This window comes from Hippopotamus amphibius, chromosome 5, assembly GCF_030028045.1.
Source record: "Hippopotamus amphibius kiboko isolate mHipAmp2 chromosome 5, mHipAmp2.hap2, whole genome shotgun sequence".
Taxonomy (NCBI): domain Eukaryota; kingdom Metazoa; phylum Chordata; class Mammalia; order Artiodactyla; family Hippopotamidae; genus Hippopotamus; species Hippopotamus amphibius.
In genome coordinates, this window is record NC_080190.1 from 27,713,592 (window position 1) to 27,727,211 (window position 13,620).

General features: G+C 49.7%; 1 protein-coding gene across 2 annotated transcripts in view; it reads right to left on the reverse strand.

Annotated features, from left to right (window-relative positions):
* The window catches only part of SUFU (SUFU negative regulator of hedgehog signaling), a 106,310-nt gene that overhangs the window by 19,332 nt on the left and 73,358 nt on the right, over positions 1–13,620 (reverse strand). Inside the window, exons 7-8 of one of the 2 annotated variants that reach the window (XM_057736113.1) lie at positions 12,872–13,025; positions 10,966–11,077 (exon numbers count right to left, since the gene is read on the reverse strand). In XM_057736113.1, the coding sequence (XP_057592096.1) occupies positions 10,966–11,077; positions 12,872–13,025 (266 nt within the window). Of the gene's footprint in view, positions 1–10,965; positions 11,078–12,871; positions 13,029–13,620 lie in introns of both variants that reach the window. The other variant, XM_057736112.1, reaches the window with a different exon arrangement.

A 13,620-nucleotide genomic window follows, 5' to 3' on the forward strand; every position in this document is an offset into this window, starting at 1 on the left:
AGTAAGTGCTCAAAATGTATCCAGAATGCATTAACAAGCTGTTAGCTGGCTGCCTCTAGAAGTCTATCCGCTCCTCATGCAGGAATGTTGATAGCTTAAGAGAGACTTATTTGCCTTTACCCTGGGCCCAGAATCCAACTGCCTCTGGCCAAGTCAGTCCCCCATTCTGAGCAAAGGTCCTGGCCCTGGACTTGGGAGAGGGGACTTCTGAGATGGGGCAGCAGCCACTGTGGGCCCTGGTCAACCACTGGTGTTCTGGGAAGGCCCAACTACAGGCCAGCAAAACCCCCTGAGGCCTTTGTTCTGCTGAGAGACGTGCTGGCAGGGCCGCCTTCCTGCACAATGAGCACAATCAGCCTTCCTGCAATTCTCATCCACTGGTCCTCAAGTCGCCCAGAAGTCATTTAATCCATCCTCCACGACAGCCTTGTAAATCCCCGAGGCTGCTCCCACAGCCCAACAAGAGTTTCTCTTTTCCAGTATTTGTAGCCCCAACTTTCAACTATATTCTTTTTTTCTTTTAATAAATTTATTTATTTATTTATTTTCCTTTTAGCTGTGTTGGGTCTTCGTTGCTGCACCGGCTTTTTCTAGTTGCAGCGAGCAGGGGCTACTCTTCATTGCTGTGCGCTGGCTTCTCATTGTGGTGGCTTCTCTTTGTTGCGGAGCACAGGCTCCAGGCACGCGGGCTTTAGTGGTCGTGGCTCACGGGCTCAAGAGCACAGGCTCAGTAGTTGTGGCGCACGGGCTTAGCTGCTCCGAGGCATGTGGGATCTTCCCGGACCAGGGCTTGAACCCATGTCCCCTGCGCTGGCAGGCGGATTCTTAACCACTGCACCAGCAGGAAAGTCCCTCAACTATATTCTTAAAATAAGGTCCTGAACTCTTCCATCCATCCAAGTCACTCTCCCTCGGATTCACTCTAGCTTGTCAAAGCCCGAGTGTCATGTCCAGAAATGAAGTATCACGTGTGGAAATAAATACAGCATATGGTTTAGCCAGCACAGATCACAGAGGGACTGTGAGTTTTCTTGTTTGGGATACTTTATTTCTATTAAAACTGTCATCAAATTGTCTATTCTTTGTAACTTCATCATACTACCAACTTATACCACACTCCCTCTGTCAACAACATCTCCCTCAGGCTTTCTCCCATGGACTGAGCTTAGACCTCTTCTCTCTCAATTTGTATGTACTCTAGATGACTTGGAGCTTAGAACAGAATCTGCATTATCTAGCTAGGGTTTCAAGCAGTCCGGATATTTCTGAAACCTGACTCTGGCACCCATTTTATTGGCATTCCCCCCTGACTTCACATCACTGAAAAAACTGATAAACTCGCCATCTATGTTCTCATCCCAGGCTTTGATTAAATAGTGAACAGGACAGGGCCAGGCAGACAAGCTGAAAGACTGACATCATCACTCTTTGGGTGCACTCATCCAACTATAATCAGCCCAACTATCCCTTCACTAAGCCCCTCACTCTCTTGGATGCTCTGTACACATTTCTCATTCTTGCCAACAAGGATGTCGGAAGACACTCTCAAAATGTCTTGCTAACGCCCACCTATACAAGGTCTACAGCACTTCCTTTATCTACCAAATAGAAATAGGTTAAGTGTTTCTAAAAAGGCAGTGAGGATGGTTCGGCAGGTCTGACTCTGCGAATGCATGCTGACCCTCAGGCCTCACTGTTTTTCCTTAGAGAGTGTTTACAGCCTACTCACTGAATAATCTAGCCCAGAGTTTTCCCTGTGAGTTGACACCAAGCTCACTCGTCTAGAGTGCAAGATGCTTTTCTGCATCTTGAAACTTTTGAGTGCTTTCAGCCTGCCAACACCTCTCTCCCATTCCCTCAGAGATTACTGACACCAGCTTCCTGAATCTCATCTGCCAATTTGACTGGTATTCCGGGGTGCAGTGCATGTGGACCAGGAGAACGGAAATCAGGGCTTCAATCCTCTTATCGATGCCTGTATGGCTCTCCCTAGTCTAACAATCATGCTTTTTGAGATGCAAGCATAATAGAACTGGAGTAAATTTTTGCTGCCTCTCTGCCTCTGATTAACATTACTCTGTCCAAACAATGGGGCCTGCGTTTTCTTCTCCTTCTTGTTCCAAACAGAAGTACAAAAAATAAAGTCCTTTTTGCTGATCATAGCCCTTTTTCGCAAGACTTAGTTCTTCTTGAGTTTCAGCTTTTCTTGACCCTGCTCCTTAAAGTCTCTGTTGGTATAACATACTTCTCTCTCCAGCTTTCATTCAAATTCTTCAAAAATATTCTGAGTTACCTAAAGAATTCTCTATGTATCTATACTGGTCCCCAGAGGTATTACACCTCCTTTTTAGTTTTCAGGGAACTATCTGCAATAATTTTATTATATTAATAATATAATATTAAGAGGTACCTTTGATTGAATGCAGACTATGATGCCGGGTCCTATGCTAAACCTTTTATATACTTTGTTCTTTTCATTTCTACAACAACCCTATAAATAGGCATTTTTCTCCCCATTTTACAGATGAAGAAACTGAAACTCAGATACTTAAATAACTAGCCCCAGATCACACAATGAGCAAATAAAGGACTGAGACAAAAACCCCAGGCGCCAGCTAAAATGTAACCACAATATTTCTCCTTAAGAGCCTCCCATCCCTTTGAGTGGTCTTTCCTTCTGGGGTTTCAAAGGCCATGAAGACACATCTACTTTTTCCCCTGAACTCTTAACAGAATTGCTTCCTAGAAGCCACGGCAGGGCTTCCCAAAGGGTATTTGATGGAATTTTAATTTAAGAGAAGCTTCTAGGAAAGCAGATGTGGCAAGGGCTGGATGCAATACACTGCATCTCAGATTAGAAATTCATAAAATGTTGGCATTTCAAAGCCTCTGAGGAGGACTACAGAGGGCAAACAAACCAGTTTCACTCTGTGTAAGCCAGTATCTTCCAAGCTTAGCAACAGGAATCCCTTTTCACTTAATCCCCAACAACCCCCCCACCCCGCAAAAGCTGTGGGGACCCTCCCTCTGGCCAGGCAGTGCTCTGACAGGGCCCAGGCTTTTCCCTCCTGAACCCTGCTCTGTCCAAGCGCTTTTCCTCAAGGACCTGTCACTCCCCTTCCATCAGCCTCCTTGCCAGCCAGAGTCAGGTGCACAGCCTTCACCCCAACACAGATGCTCTCAGGAGCTCTGTCAGACGGTTATATGAATATGATGCTCATCTTCAGCTCTCAGCCTGATGCTGGGGAAGCAGAAGTTTCTCTGAGTGACCAGGGCTTATCTTAGTGCCAATTTTGTGATGTTTACCTGAAATGTGTCCTTCTTTTCACTGCACAGGGTAAGCTTAAATAGCTCCTACAATGTCACTTCTTTGACTTATTTTTTACTACTCTTTAAAAAAATTTTTTTTAATTAATTAATTTATTTATTGGCTGTGTTGGGTCTTTGTTGCTGCACATGGGCTTTCTCTAGTTGCGGCAAGCAGGGGTTACTGTTTGTTGTGGTGCGCAGGCTCCTCATTGCCATGGTTTCTCTTGTTGTGGAGCACGGGCTCTAGGCACGTGGGCTTCAGTAATTGCAGCATATGGGCTCAATAGTTGTGGCTCACGGGCTCTAAAGCGCAGGCTCAACAGTTGTGGTGCTTAGTTGCTCCGCGGCACGTGGGATCTTCCTGGAGCAGGGCTTGAACCCGCGTCCCCTGCATTGGCAGGTGGATTTTTAACCACTGCGCCACCTAGGAAGCCCTACTATTCTTTTTTTAAAGTTTAAAGAGCTAAATAGTTCTCTAAGGTTTATTACAATGGTCAGCAGTCTTCCCACTCCCCACTCCTCAGGGACAACCACTGTCATCTCTGTTAGCTGATTCTTTTGGTATTTTCCTCCATACCTCTAATATACTTTCTTTCTATTTCCTGGTATATTCCCTTTTCAGGCTTTACCTATTGAATTCCTGCTCCCTTCCATCCCACCCTCCCACCTTCCCAAGATAACTCTATTGTAAGTTTGCTTGGATCAGTATTAAGTGTCTACGTTATTATACTCCATTAACGCTATTTACAACTGAGTCATGTAGAGTAGTATACTATGATTACTTTTCCTTTCTAGTGTGATTTTCTATTTTCCTTGTATCTAATAACCATATTGGTTTTCTATGTGTTTATTGCTATCTCAATCCTATACTACCTACCAATGGCCTACAGATTCTCCCAAGAGTTTCAAATAGAGCGAATATTTACCAATTTTATCTTCTTAAAGACATTTCTCCGGAGGATCCTTCCAAACGACTCCAGCTTGAACTGTCTTCCATTCCTGCCGCACAGCTGTTGTCATGGGATCACCCTGCGCCTTCACAGTGGCAGTTCCTCTCGCCTCTTCCTCACGTTGGATCCTACTTCCTCCTCCCAATATGTCTTCCTCACTCATTTTGGTGGAGCATCTCGTCTAGCAGATTTCACTCTATTTTTCAGTATGCTCCTCTCTGAACTACCACCCTCAGGAGTTTTCAGGCAAACTAAAACACCAGCTTTACTCTGCATACTGGTATGGAGACGACTTCCAAGGCCTTCTTTCCAGTTATTTTTTCCTGTGAATCTTCAGGTACTTCCTCCACTTCTATCCTCTTTTACAGGCCGTACTCAGTGGTGATGAGGTCTGGATCTCGATTCAAAGAATCCAAGGTTCAAATTGTGGCTCTAACTTTATTAATCTTGGCTCATTGACCCAAAATAAGTTATATAATCTATCTAAGCCTCTGTGTTCTAGTTTGTAAAATGGGGACAAAAGTAGCCCACAACACAGGGTCTTGCATATGGTGATACTTAATAAAAACTGCTTGCTTGGGACTTCCTTGGTGGTGCAGTGGTTAAGACTCTGAGCTTCTACTACAGGGGGCACAGGTTCGATCCCTGGTCAGGGAGCTAAGATCCCACATATCGCGTGTGGCCAAAAAAACCCCCCAAAACCAACCAAACAAAAAAACCTTCCTGCTTGGTCACAGAACCTGTCCAGCCCAGGATTCTTCCTGTATTGGTAGCACTGAGGAGTGGTTTATGGGACGGCTCAGAGGCATGCCTCAGTAATTCAGCAATTGATCTAAATCTTTCCATTTATCTCTTTTTCACCACCTGTCTATATAACACATTCTATATTGATACTTCCCACTGTATAAGGGGACTTTTTACATATCCTAACATGCCTTCTCCTTCCAGTACCAGGACAGATTCTTGATTTCCAGTGCTGCACAGTTTATAGTACATGCCCCTGTTCACCCTACATACACTTCACAGATGGACAGAACCATGTCCATGTTTCCTCTCCACCCTGATCTCTACAGATTGAAAAATCTTAATTTTTCCACTTTAGCCGAAGGGTATTGGTCACATTCTATCAATGGCAGCAGGTGCAGAATGGAGAGGAGCCCAACCGAGACTCCCCTAAGCCACAATCCCAGTCCTTTGACAGTGATGACGTCTACACTGGCCACATGACTTGGGGCCTTCTCCTTGGGGACGCCCGGGAGCAGGAACCAGGGCACCCGGGTTGGCAACTATTCAGAAGTGAAGTGGGTTTGGCCTGCTGAGCCCAGCCCAACCTCTGGCTTCTGCTGCTAGCCTGGGAGATTATTCCTTTTGCTTTCAGATTGCTGACGAAAGCTCTGAACTTTCCAGAGAAAGAACCACTTGCAGGTTTCCCTTCAGGGCAGGACTGGGACAGGGTGTGGGTGGGGGTGAGGGCACCAGCCCACCTCCACAGTCACTGTTATCATCTGAATTTGGACAAATTCTCTGATGAGGTTGACACAAGGAGTAAGAGGCCTTTAAAAGGTTATTGGTAAACACCAACAACCAAATGATAAAATGCAATATTTTCACCGTGAACATCCCAAGGATGGAATGTGATGACAGAACAGTGGGACAGAGTGTAGGTGAAGAAGACAGAGTGAGGAAAACTTGCATCAAGGTTGGTGAATTCCTTCATGAACTATTAACTCCTCTGGGCACCGGGGACCTCCACCCGCAGCCTTGTGGTCTGACTTGGGTAGGAGACTAGGACCCCTGCTCTCCTGAATGAGCCTGCTCCAGCCAGAGCCCTTGGCTTTTTGGTTTCTGAGACACTGAGTCATTTCCTCTCTCCAGTTCTCACCTTTGAGCCTTCCTTTTCCCTTCCCTGGAGAAGTGACTCACTGCTGAAGTGTTGGGTGGCACTGAGGATCAAGGATGGGCGATAAAAATACTCCTGATTGTGCAACTCAAGGAAGAGAGATGCAGTTTGGACTGAGAATTCAACGTGCTGGCCATGAACTCTGAGGCTGGGGTGTTAACAATGGCCACGGCTTCACCTCTTTGGGGAAGTGGAGCAGAGAATGGAGCTCAAACAGAAATTCACCCAGGCAGGACTGCTGTGGAGCCCTTGTTCTGCCCTTTCAAATGTGTATTTCTGGGAAAGGCACTAGCAAGACAAATGTGGATCACAGAGGCCTGGGCCCTTCCTCCCATCAGCCCTGTGGGGACTGGCTGGGGCCCTGAAAGCAGGGCTGTTTCTTTTTGGGTTTTCTCTCCAGTGAAAACAACCGTACTTCCCCAGCGTGGGAGTGCTGAGGGGAGCCAACGTGACACATGCGGGCTCCGGGCAGGCGGCTGCACTGACACGATAGAGCCCTTAGAGCAGGGTTACCCAAGACTGCCTTGTGTGCGGGAAGCAATAGCAATAGCCCTGCTGTTTTCCCAGATGGAAACTCACCTTCCTTCACCCAATTCACTGGATGCAAACAAGATATTTTCTTCTTCTAATTAATCTTCATGGGCCTCATAGGCTGAGCAAAACAAAACACAATTATCTCTAAAGGATGACTCCTTGGCCAGGTCACAAGCTATTCAAGATGGGAACAGAGGCAGCAGGGCCACCCCATCCAAAAGGCCAAACAGATGGGAGCAGGGACACTCATAAAAATGGAGAGAAATACATACGTGTTTTGTGCGCATGTTAGGGGAAGGGTACAGCTGAAAATGTCACAACAGGAAAAATCATGCTACAAAACCTTAATTTTCCAGAAAATTAAAGCAAGAAGAAAAAAAAAAAAAAAAAAAAGCCTTAAAAGCTGCTGGTGCAATTCCAGAAGACTGAGAAACTTAGCTCAGCAATGATGGTTAGTTTGCTTTTTAAAGGCGAAAGTGTTTCTCCCCCCTCAACACATGTGCACACATATGCGTGAGCCCTGCCCCTGCCCCTCTCTGGAGTGGGAGGGGTGTTATGTGACCCAGAGAGCTCCCTAAAGGTCCCCCAGCCTCAATCAGTGACTCACTGGCAGAAGGAGGAGAGGGTCCTGGTACACTGATGCAGGTTCCCAGCATCAGAACAAGTTTACAGAAATGCAAACCTCCCCACGCGATGCACCTGACCACACACATCCCCCGGGTCATTGTGAGGAGGCTGGGAAGCAAAGGCCAGACTCCGTCTAACCAGGCAAACTCGGACAGAGGATGCCAGTGACTTCTTCCCCCTCAAGCCAGGTCTTTATAAATGTTGGCCAGCACAGTCCTTAAGCCGGGCTCCCCTCAGTGGCACAAAGGAGTTGCTTCCCAAACTCACGTGGGCAGGCAGTGGGAAGGGAGGCGCCAGCATGCCGAAGGAGGCTTTTCTCAACTGATCATCTTGGGAAAAGCCAGATACAAATTTCACGGCTGGAATGCAGGGGTTGTGAAACGCTGGAAGAAGCCCCAAAGAGGGCCAAGGACTCCCCTTCCGGGAAGGCAGTGGGAGGAGGGCTGGCAGGGGCCAGTGGAAGAGGAGCAGGTTACCCAAAGGGGCCTGCCTTTCTGGGAAGCGGGAAGTGAGGCCTCAAGAAAGAAAGAAAGAAATCCCCTAGCCCTGAAGTGGTGGAGGGGCCAGAGATATGGTTGATTTTGTTTCTGAACATGAAGAAAACAGGGCTTTGTGTCAAAAAGTAATTCTGGTATAAATGAGCCAATAATGACACATCTCATTATCTCCGGGATTTGGAAGCACAGAGGCTGGCGGCATGTCCTCCCTAGAGTTAAATACAAACAGTAAGCTTCTAACATGGGGCTTTAGCCTCGACCTTGGTGTCAAGGGAGCGGTCTCAGCTCCTGCTCTGACTAGTTAGAGGCGGTCCGCCTATGAGCGTGAGAGACACGGTCTGGGGTGTCCTTCATGCGGTCCCTGAGAATGGAGTAAGAAGGATCACACCATATTAATGGCTGAGGGACGGCCCTCAGTGCCACCCTTTTCCTCACCTTGGCCAAGTTACTTATTAGCCTCTCTGTACCTCAGTTTCCTCGTCTACAAAAGGGGGATGCTAAGACTATCTGCTTCACGGAGTGGCTATGAGGATGGTGGAAAGCACTTGGCACGTCACCTGGCACACACACTTTGCCAGTGTTAGTCGCCACTAAGGTGGGAGACGAGCAGGGGCCCGACTCCCCCAGGTAGGCCAGAGCCCAGTTACGAAGGCCCAGGCCCCATCGGCTCTCCTGAACCTCCGCTCTATCTCCTCAGCCTCCTCAAACCACTCTCGGACCCACGAAGACCATGCAGCAGAGCCCCAGCCCAGAAACCCTGACTAAAGGAAATCGGACACAATAGGGCCCATGCCGGTGGCTCCCCCACAGGGAGAGGACAAACACTGGTGCCAGCACACTTTGGGTCAGCTTTCTCAGTCGCAATCCATGCAGCTTATCTGAAATGGGGTCAGGTCCCAGTGTGGGCAGCACAGATATTACAGTCGTGCTTGCTAATCTGAACTGAGTCCACCATCATCGATCCTGAGATAACCGGGAGTTGGAGACTGTGGCGGGGGGAGGGGGGAGCAGGTGTTGGAAAATGTTCTTGGCAAAGGAGGAGGAATCATTTCTCAACCAATTGCTAACAAATTGGTAACCGGCACCAACAACTTTAGAGGAGACGTTCTGATTCCCTTCAGACTGCAGATTCCAGTACCTTGGAGACACGACTGGGTCCTTGAGGGGAGATGATCCCCGATGGCTGCACCTCTGATCTATTCCTATCCATCTCTCCATAGCTTAGCCAACTCAGGCCAAAGAGTAGAGGCTACAGCCTCTGCCGTGTGTCTACAGATAGCCCTTGGACCAGATCCAATGCCCCACTGCCCAGTAGTCTGAGTCTGAGTTGGATGTTTGCATCCAGAAACCTTGTGCACCTTACAATGTCTGGGGGTGCAGCAGCTGGAAGTACACGCAAGACAGGGAGTGAGATCTCAGACTTGTCCCAGATATATAATAGGGGCAAGAGGGCTGCCTCCACAGGAGCCTCTTCCCTCCTGCCCAGAAACCCTGACTTTTGGAGGTGGAAGGGCCATCTGGACTGAGACTGTCTACAAGTTATGGGACAATCTGCTTGAGCCTTTAAGCCTTCAAATACTTCCTGACCTCCCACCAGTGCCAACGGGGCCCAGAGGAAGAGGCCAAGCTCAGGACGTGTGAAGGAGTATGGCCCTGGGACAGGGTCCAGACTCACAGGTGGAGAGTTTCCAGATGCCCCACGACTCAGCCTAGCCATCTGCTGCTGCCAGGGGAAGACGGTGCCTTACGCCAGCTCCTTCAAGGCAGCTGGCTGCAGAAATCCACTGGCGGGAGTTGAAAGCAGCTTGGAGGTGGCAGTGGAGGCTTCTCTAGGCTCTTGCCAAAGAGCTCTACTCTTATGGCTCCTGAATGGCAGATTCACCAGGTGGGCCATCTTGGGCAGCCATAGTAACTCTCCCTGCTCCACAGTCTGCTCCCAGGTTACAGTCTCGACTTTAACCAGCCAGGCCTCCCCTGTTCCACCCCTGTCAGCTTCTTCCTCTGCTTGTTAAAATTCTAGGACACCTTCAAGGCCCATCTCATGTTCTTCCTCCTCCAAGAAGCCCTCCCTAACTACTCCAGATCATGCTGACTTGTCCCTTCTGTGGCGCATTAAATCATTACCATTTCTGGGGATCATGGATGAGCAACTGGAGGCAGAATTCAAAGTAACTATTTCCAACAAATTACATCCACAGCCAGAATCATACCAATTAATTAATTGTTTCAGTTCATGTACCCCCCAAAGAGCCTACACCCCAGATGGCCCTCTGGGTCCTGAGCTTGCCACACAACAAGTGTGTAATAAAGACTTCTCAGAAGAAGGATGGATCGCCCTGGTCTTGCAGGAGTGGTCCACCTCCCTTTTAGCCCAGGGCACAGCAACTTCCTCTCTGGCAGGCAGGGTTCCTGCTCTGGGCTGCCAGCTCCCAGGCACGCCCTGCCAGCAGGTATCCCCTAGAGTTGCCCTGGGACTAAGGCAGAGGGGGTGCCCAGCTCCAGCTCTGCCCACCATTTGTCCCCTATCAGAGGAAGAGAGGTCGGCAGGAGGAGGATCTGCCCTCTGGGGTGGTCAGTCTCTCCTAAGAGCAATAGGGGTTGTTGAGCAGACAGCCGAGGCCTGCAGAGGACTTCCCTTCCCTTCCCTTCCCTGGGCCCCATGGAAGGGAGGCAGGAAGAAGGGCCTCAGCAGCAGGCGTCCAGTCCGGGGCTGGCCAGACAGGGAGGCCCCTGGGGTCGCAGCTATCAGCCAGAGACCAGGCTCCAGGAAGGAAGGAAGGGCAACTCTGGCCGAGGCCGAGATAAGGAGGGGAACCGTGCTCAGCACAATGGGCTTCCACAAGGCTGGGAGGCCCCAAGTCAGTTTCTGCCCCAGCTTGGCCTCCCATCTGCTCACACAGCCCATGTAAATATTTACCGTTGTTTATATTTCTGGTCCACTGGGCCCCCCTCTGAGGCCCTTACGAACCATAGATCTGTGTGCTCCAGAGACCCTGAGTCCGTCAGGCAGGGCCTCTGGGCATTGTTCTCTCTCGTGCAACCCATAGGGACAGGCCCTGAAGAACAAAACTGCCTGCCCCCTTGTCCCAGTCCTGGGACACTGCTGTCAGGAAGCTGGACTAAGCCCCTCTATGGGTGGGGCACTTACGGGGCCCGGTCGTGGGTGAGGCCGTTCTGCCGCTGAGGGTTGATTGGCGGAAGGACAGGTTTGCTGTTGATCTCAAGTCCTCTCCTCAAGGTCTCCCGGATCTGCTCTGTGTCTGCAATGACATCACTAAGTCACCTGATGGCCCTCTGGGCCCCCTGCATCCCCATTCCCGTCCTTGGATCCTGGCTCTGCAGATGTGCTGGGGAAAGGCCCCCACGAGAAGGCCGGTCCTGAGGCCACTCCAGGCATCAGCTGTGCTGAGTGCAGCACGAGCACATGGCAGATGAGGCATCATGTGCTCTGGAAACTTCGGGTCTGAAGAGCACCATTTTTGTAGAAGACAAGGAATGGCCTCTGGACTGCAGAAGGGCACTCTCCAAGGCAGGGACTGCCTCTACTGTCCTTTCCCTTCCTGCATCACAGGCCCTAGGCTTACCCCCAGCATGGCTCCAGACAGTGACTCACAAGACAGCCACTGCGCAAGACCACCCAGGGATTCTGCCCACTTAATGGATGCCAGTAAGGGCTGCGAGGGCTCTGCCATGAATGGGCAGGCGTCCCTTACACTAGTTCCTGGGCTCTGGGTGGTCAGCTGGTGTTTGGCCCTGCCATCCCTTCCCCTTGGGCTAGGTCAGTGAGATACTGAGCCATCTCCCCACCTTGGTCCTGTCCCAGGGAACCCTGCCTCTCCACGGGTCTGCCAAGAGCCAGCAGGTGAGAAAGGAGTCCCTTGGTTAAATTATTTCTTTGCAAGGTGCTGGTCTTTGGGTGAAGCTTACTAGTCTGGTCCCCTATATTGAGATTCTGGTCTAAGATTTACTTCTGCAAACCGCAAACACACACAAAAAAGCAAATTAATGCTGGTTGGTCAAAGGGTGGGCTTAGACTAGATGATGGAGGTGATTATTAACTTTTCTAGTGTTTGACTTGTTATAGTGGCATGGATCTTACTTTTATAATTTTTTAAAAAGCCAATAATGGTTGAAATTTTGGACAAAACTGTGAATCCCTCCTTAAATTAGCTCTTTTGTCAAAAGCAACTGAATGATTCTAACAACACTCGCTCAGGACCTCCCCGGGGCTTGGCACATAATTAGAATAAGCAGGAAGGAAAGAAAGGGGTCAGATATTTGCACTAAGGGCTTAAGTTGTTCTTTATGGAAAGAAAACCTTTTATAAGTGCTGTCACATGCATTGCTGTTTTATTCAGGACTCTAGGTATCTTACTCTTCAAAAGGTAAGAAATGGTGGAAGAATAGAGAAAGGAAGTAGAAAAAGCAGCTATAAGCACATGTCTATGTAAATGCTGCTTTTCTTTTATAGTTAGTTAGGGATGCCCTTTCTTAAAAACCATGACTGTTTCTCTAACCAAGACCAGTATGGTGAGCTTCCAACAGGGGAGCCATACCCTCCTTCCCCAAGGCCTCCTGACAAAATGCAGCAGGTAAGAGTGCCCTACCTACGCCCCTTACATTATATCTGCAAGAGACTGGGGTGGGGAAGTTTGCAAACTGGCCTCACACTCAGGCCTCTCTCATCTGAGGCCTGGGAGGGCCCGAGGCCAGAAAGATCCTCGGGTCTGGCATGGCTTTCAGGCTAAGGATGGGCCAAGTGTCAATTCCATGGGTGGCCGATGCTTGTTCTCTTGCACTTGGGTGGACTATGGCGTTTCCTGTAACTGTTCTAGGGCTTCCACTCACCTCTCTGACCTCAGATTGCAAGGGGCAAATCTAAGGCACAATGGTCACTGCTGGAAGTGCGATTTGAAATACACACAGGAAACCCAAGAGAAATGGGCCAGTAAAGCTCTCTTCATTCCACCCTGCTGAAGACCTCACTTGCTGTTTCAATCCTGCCAGGAAATACTGAAACCCAGCCTGGGGAAAGGGAAGGCAACGACTCCCACCTTTGCCAGAGAGCCGCCGGGGCTGAGTGCCGACGCAGATGCTCCGGCTGTCCTCGTCATCCTCGGGGGGCCGGCTCAGGTCATCCCAGGCACACTTGGCACTGACACCGCTCAGGTTGGACCCGTCCGTCTCAATGCCTTTGTCAACTCTCTCCTGCTTGGAAAGAACCAAAGAGCCAGAGTTCCTTCAGTGAACCAGTGGCCCGAGCTCACCACCACCTTTACTGAGCCCTGGTAAGAGCTGTGCACGGGGCAGGTGCCGGAAGAGCAGGATCTCTGACCTTATTCTGCCCTAGTTACTAATGCACGGTGGTCTCTGCCAGCCACTGGGCTCCTCTGGGGGAACCAGGAATTAGGGAAGCCAGGAAGAATGAAAATCCCAAGAGAAGCTTCTCCTCTCTCATCATCACCTTCCAGGAAAGTGACCGTCTCACACCTGTTTCAGAGCCCTGACTCTGCTCACCCTGTGCTGGCCCATGGAGCGGATGTGGCAGAACCAGGAACTACCCCCCTGAGGAAAGGCACAGTCCTTCCTCTCCTCGCTGATCACCCAGTCGCTGCTCCAAAGGCCAGGGTGGGAGCTGGCCACAGGCAAAAGAGGCCAGGGCTCAGCCCAATTTCTCCAACTACACACCTGCAGTTTCCTCTTCCAACAGCAGAGGGTGTGGTCACGCAGGGAAGAGCCCCCAGAGAGCAGAAGGGCAGGCCTTCCCCTTGCAGCCCTGCTGACTTGTTTGGCCAAGGGTTCT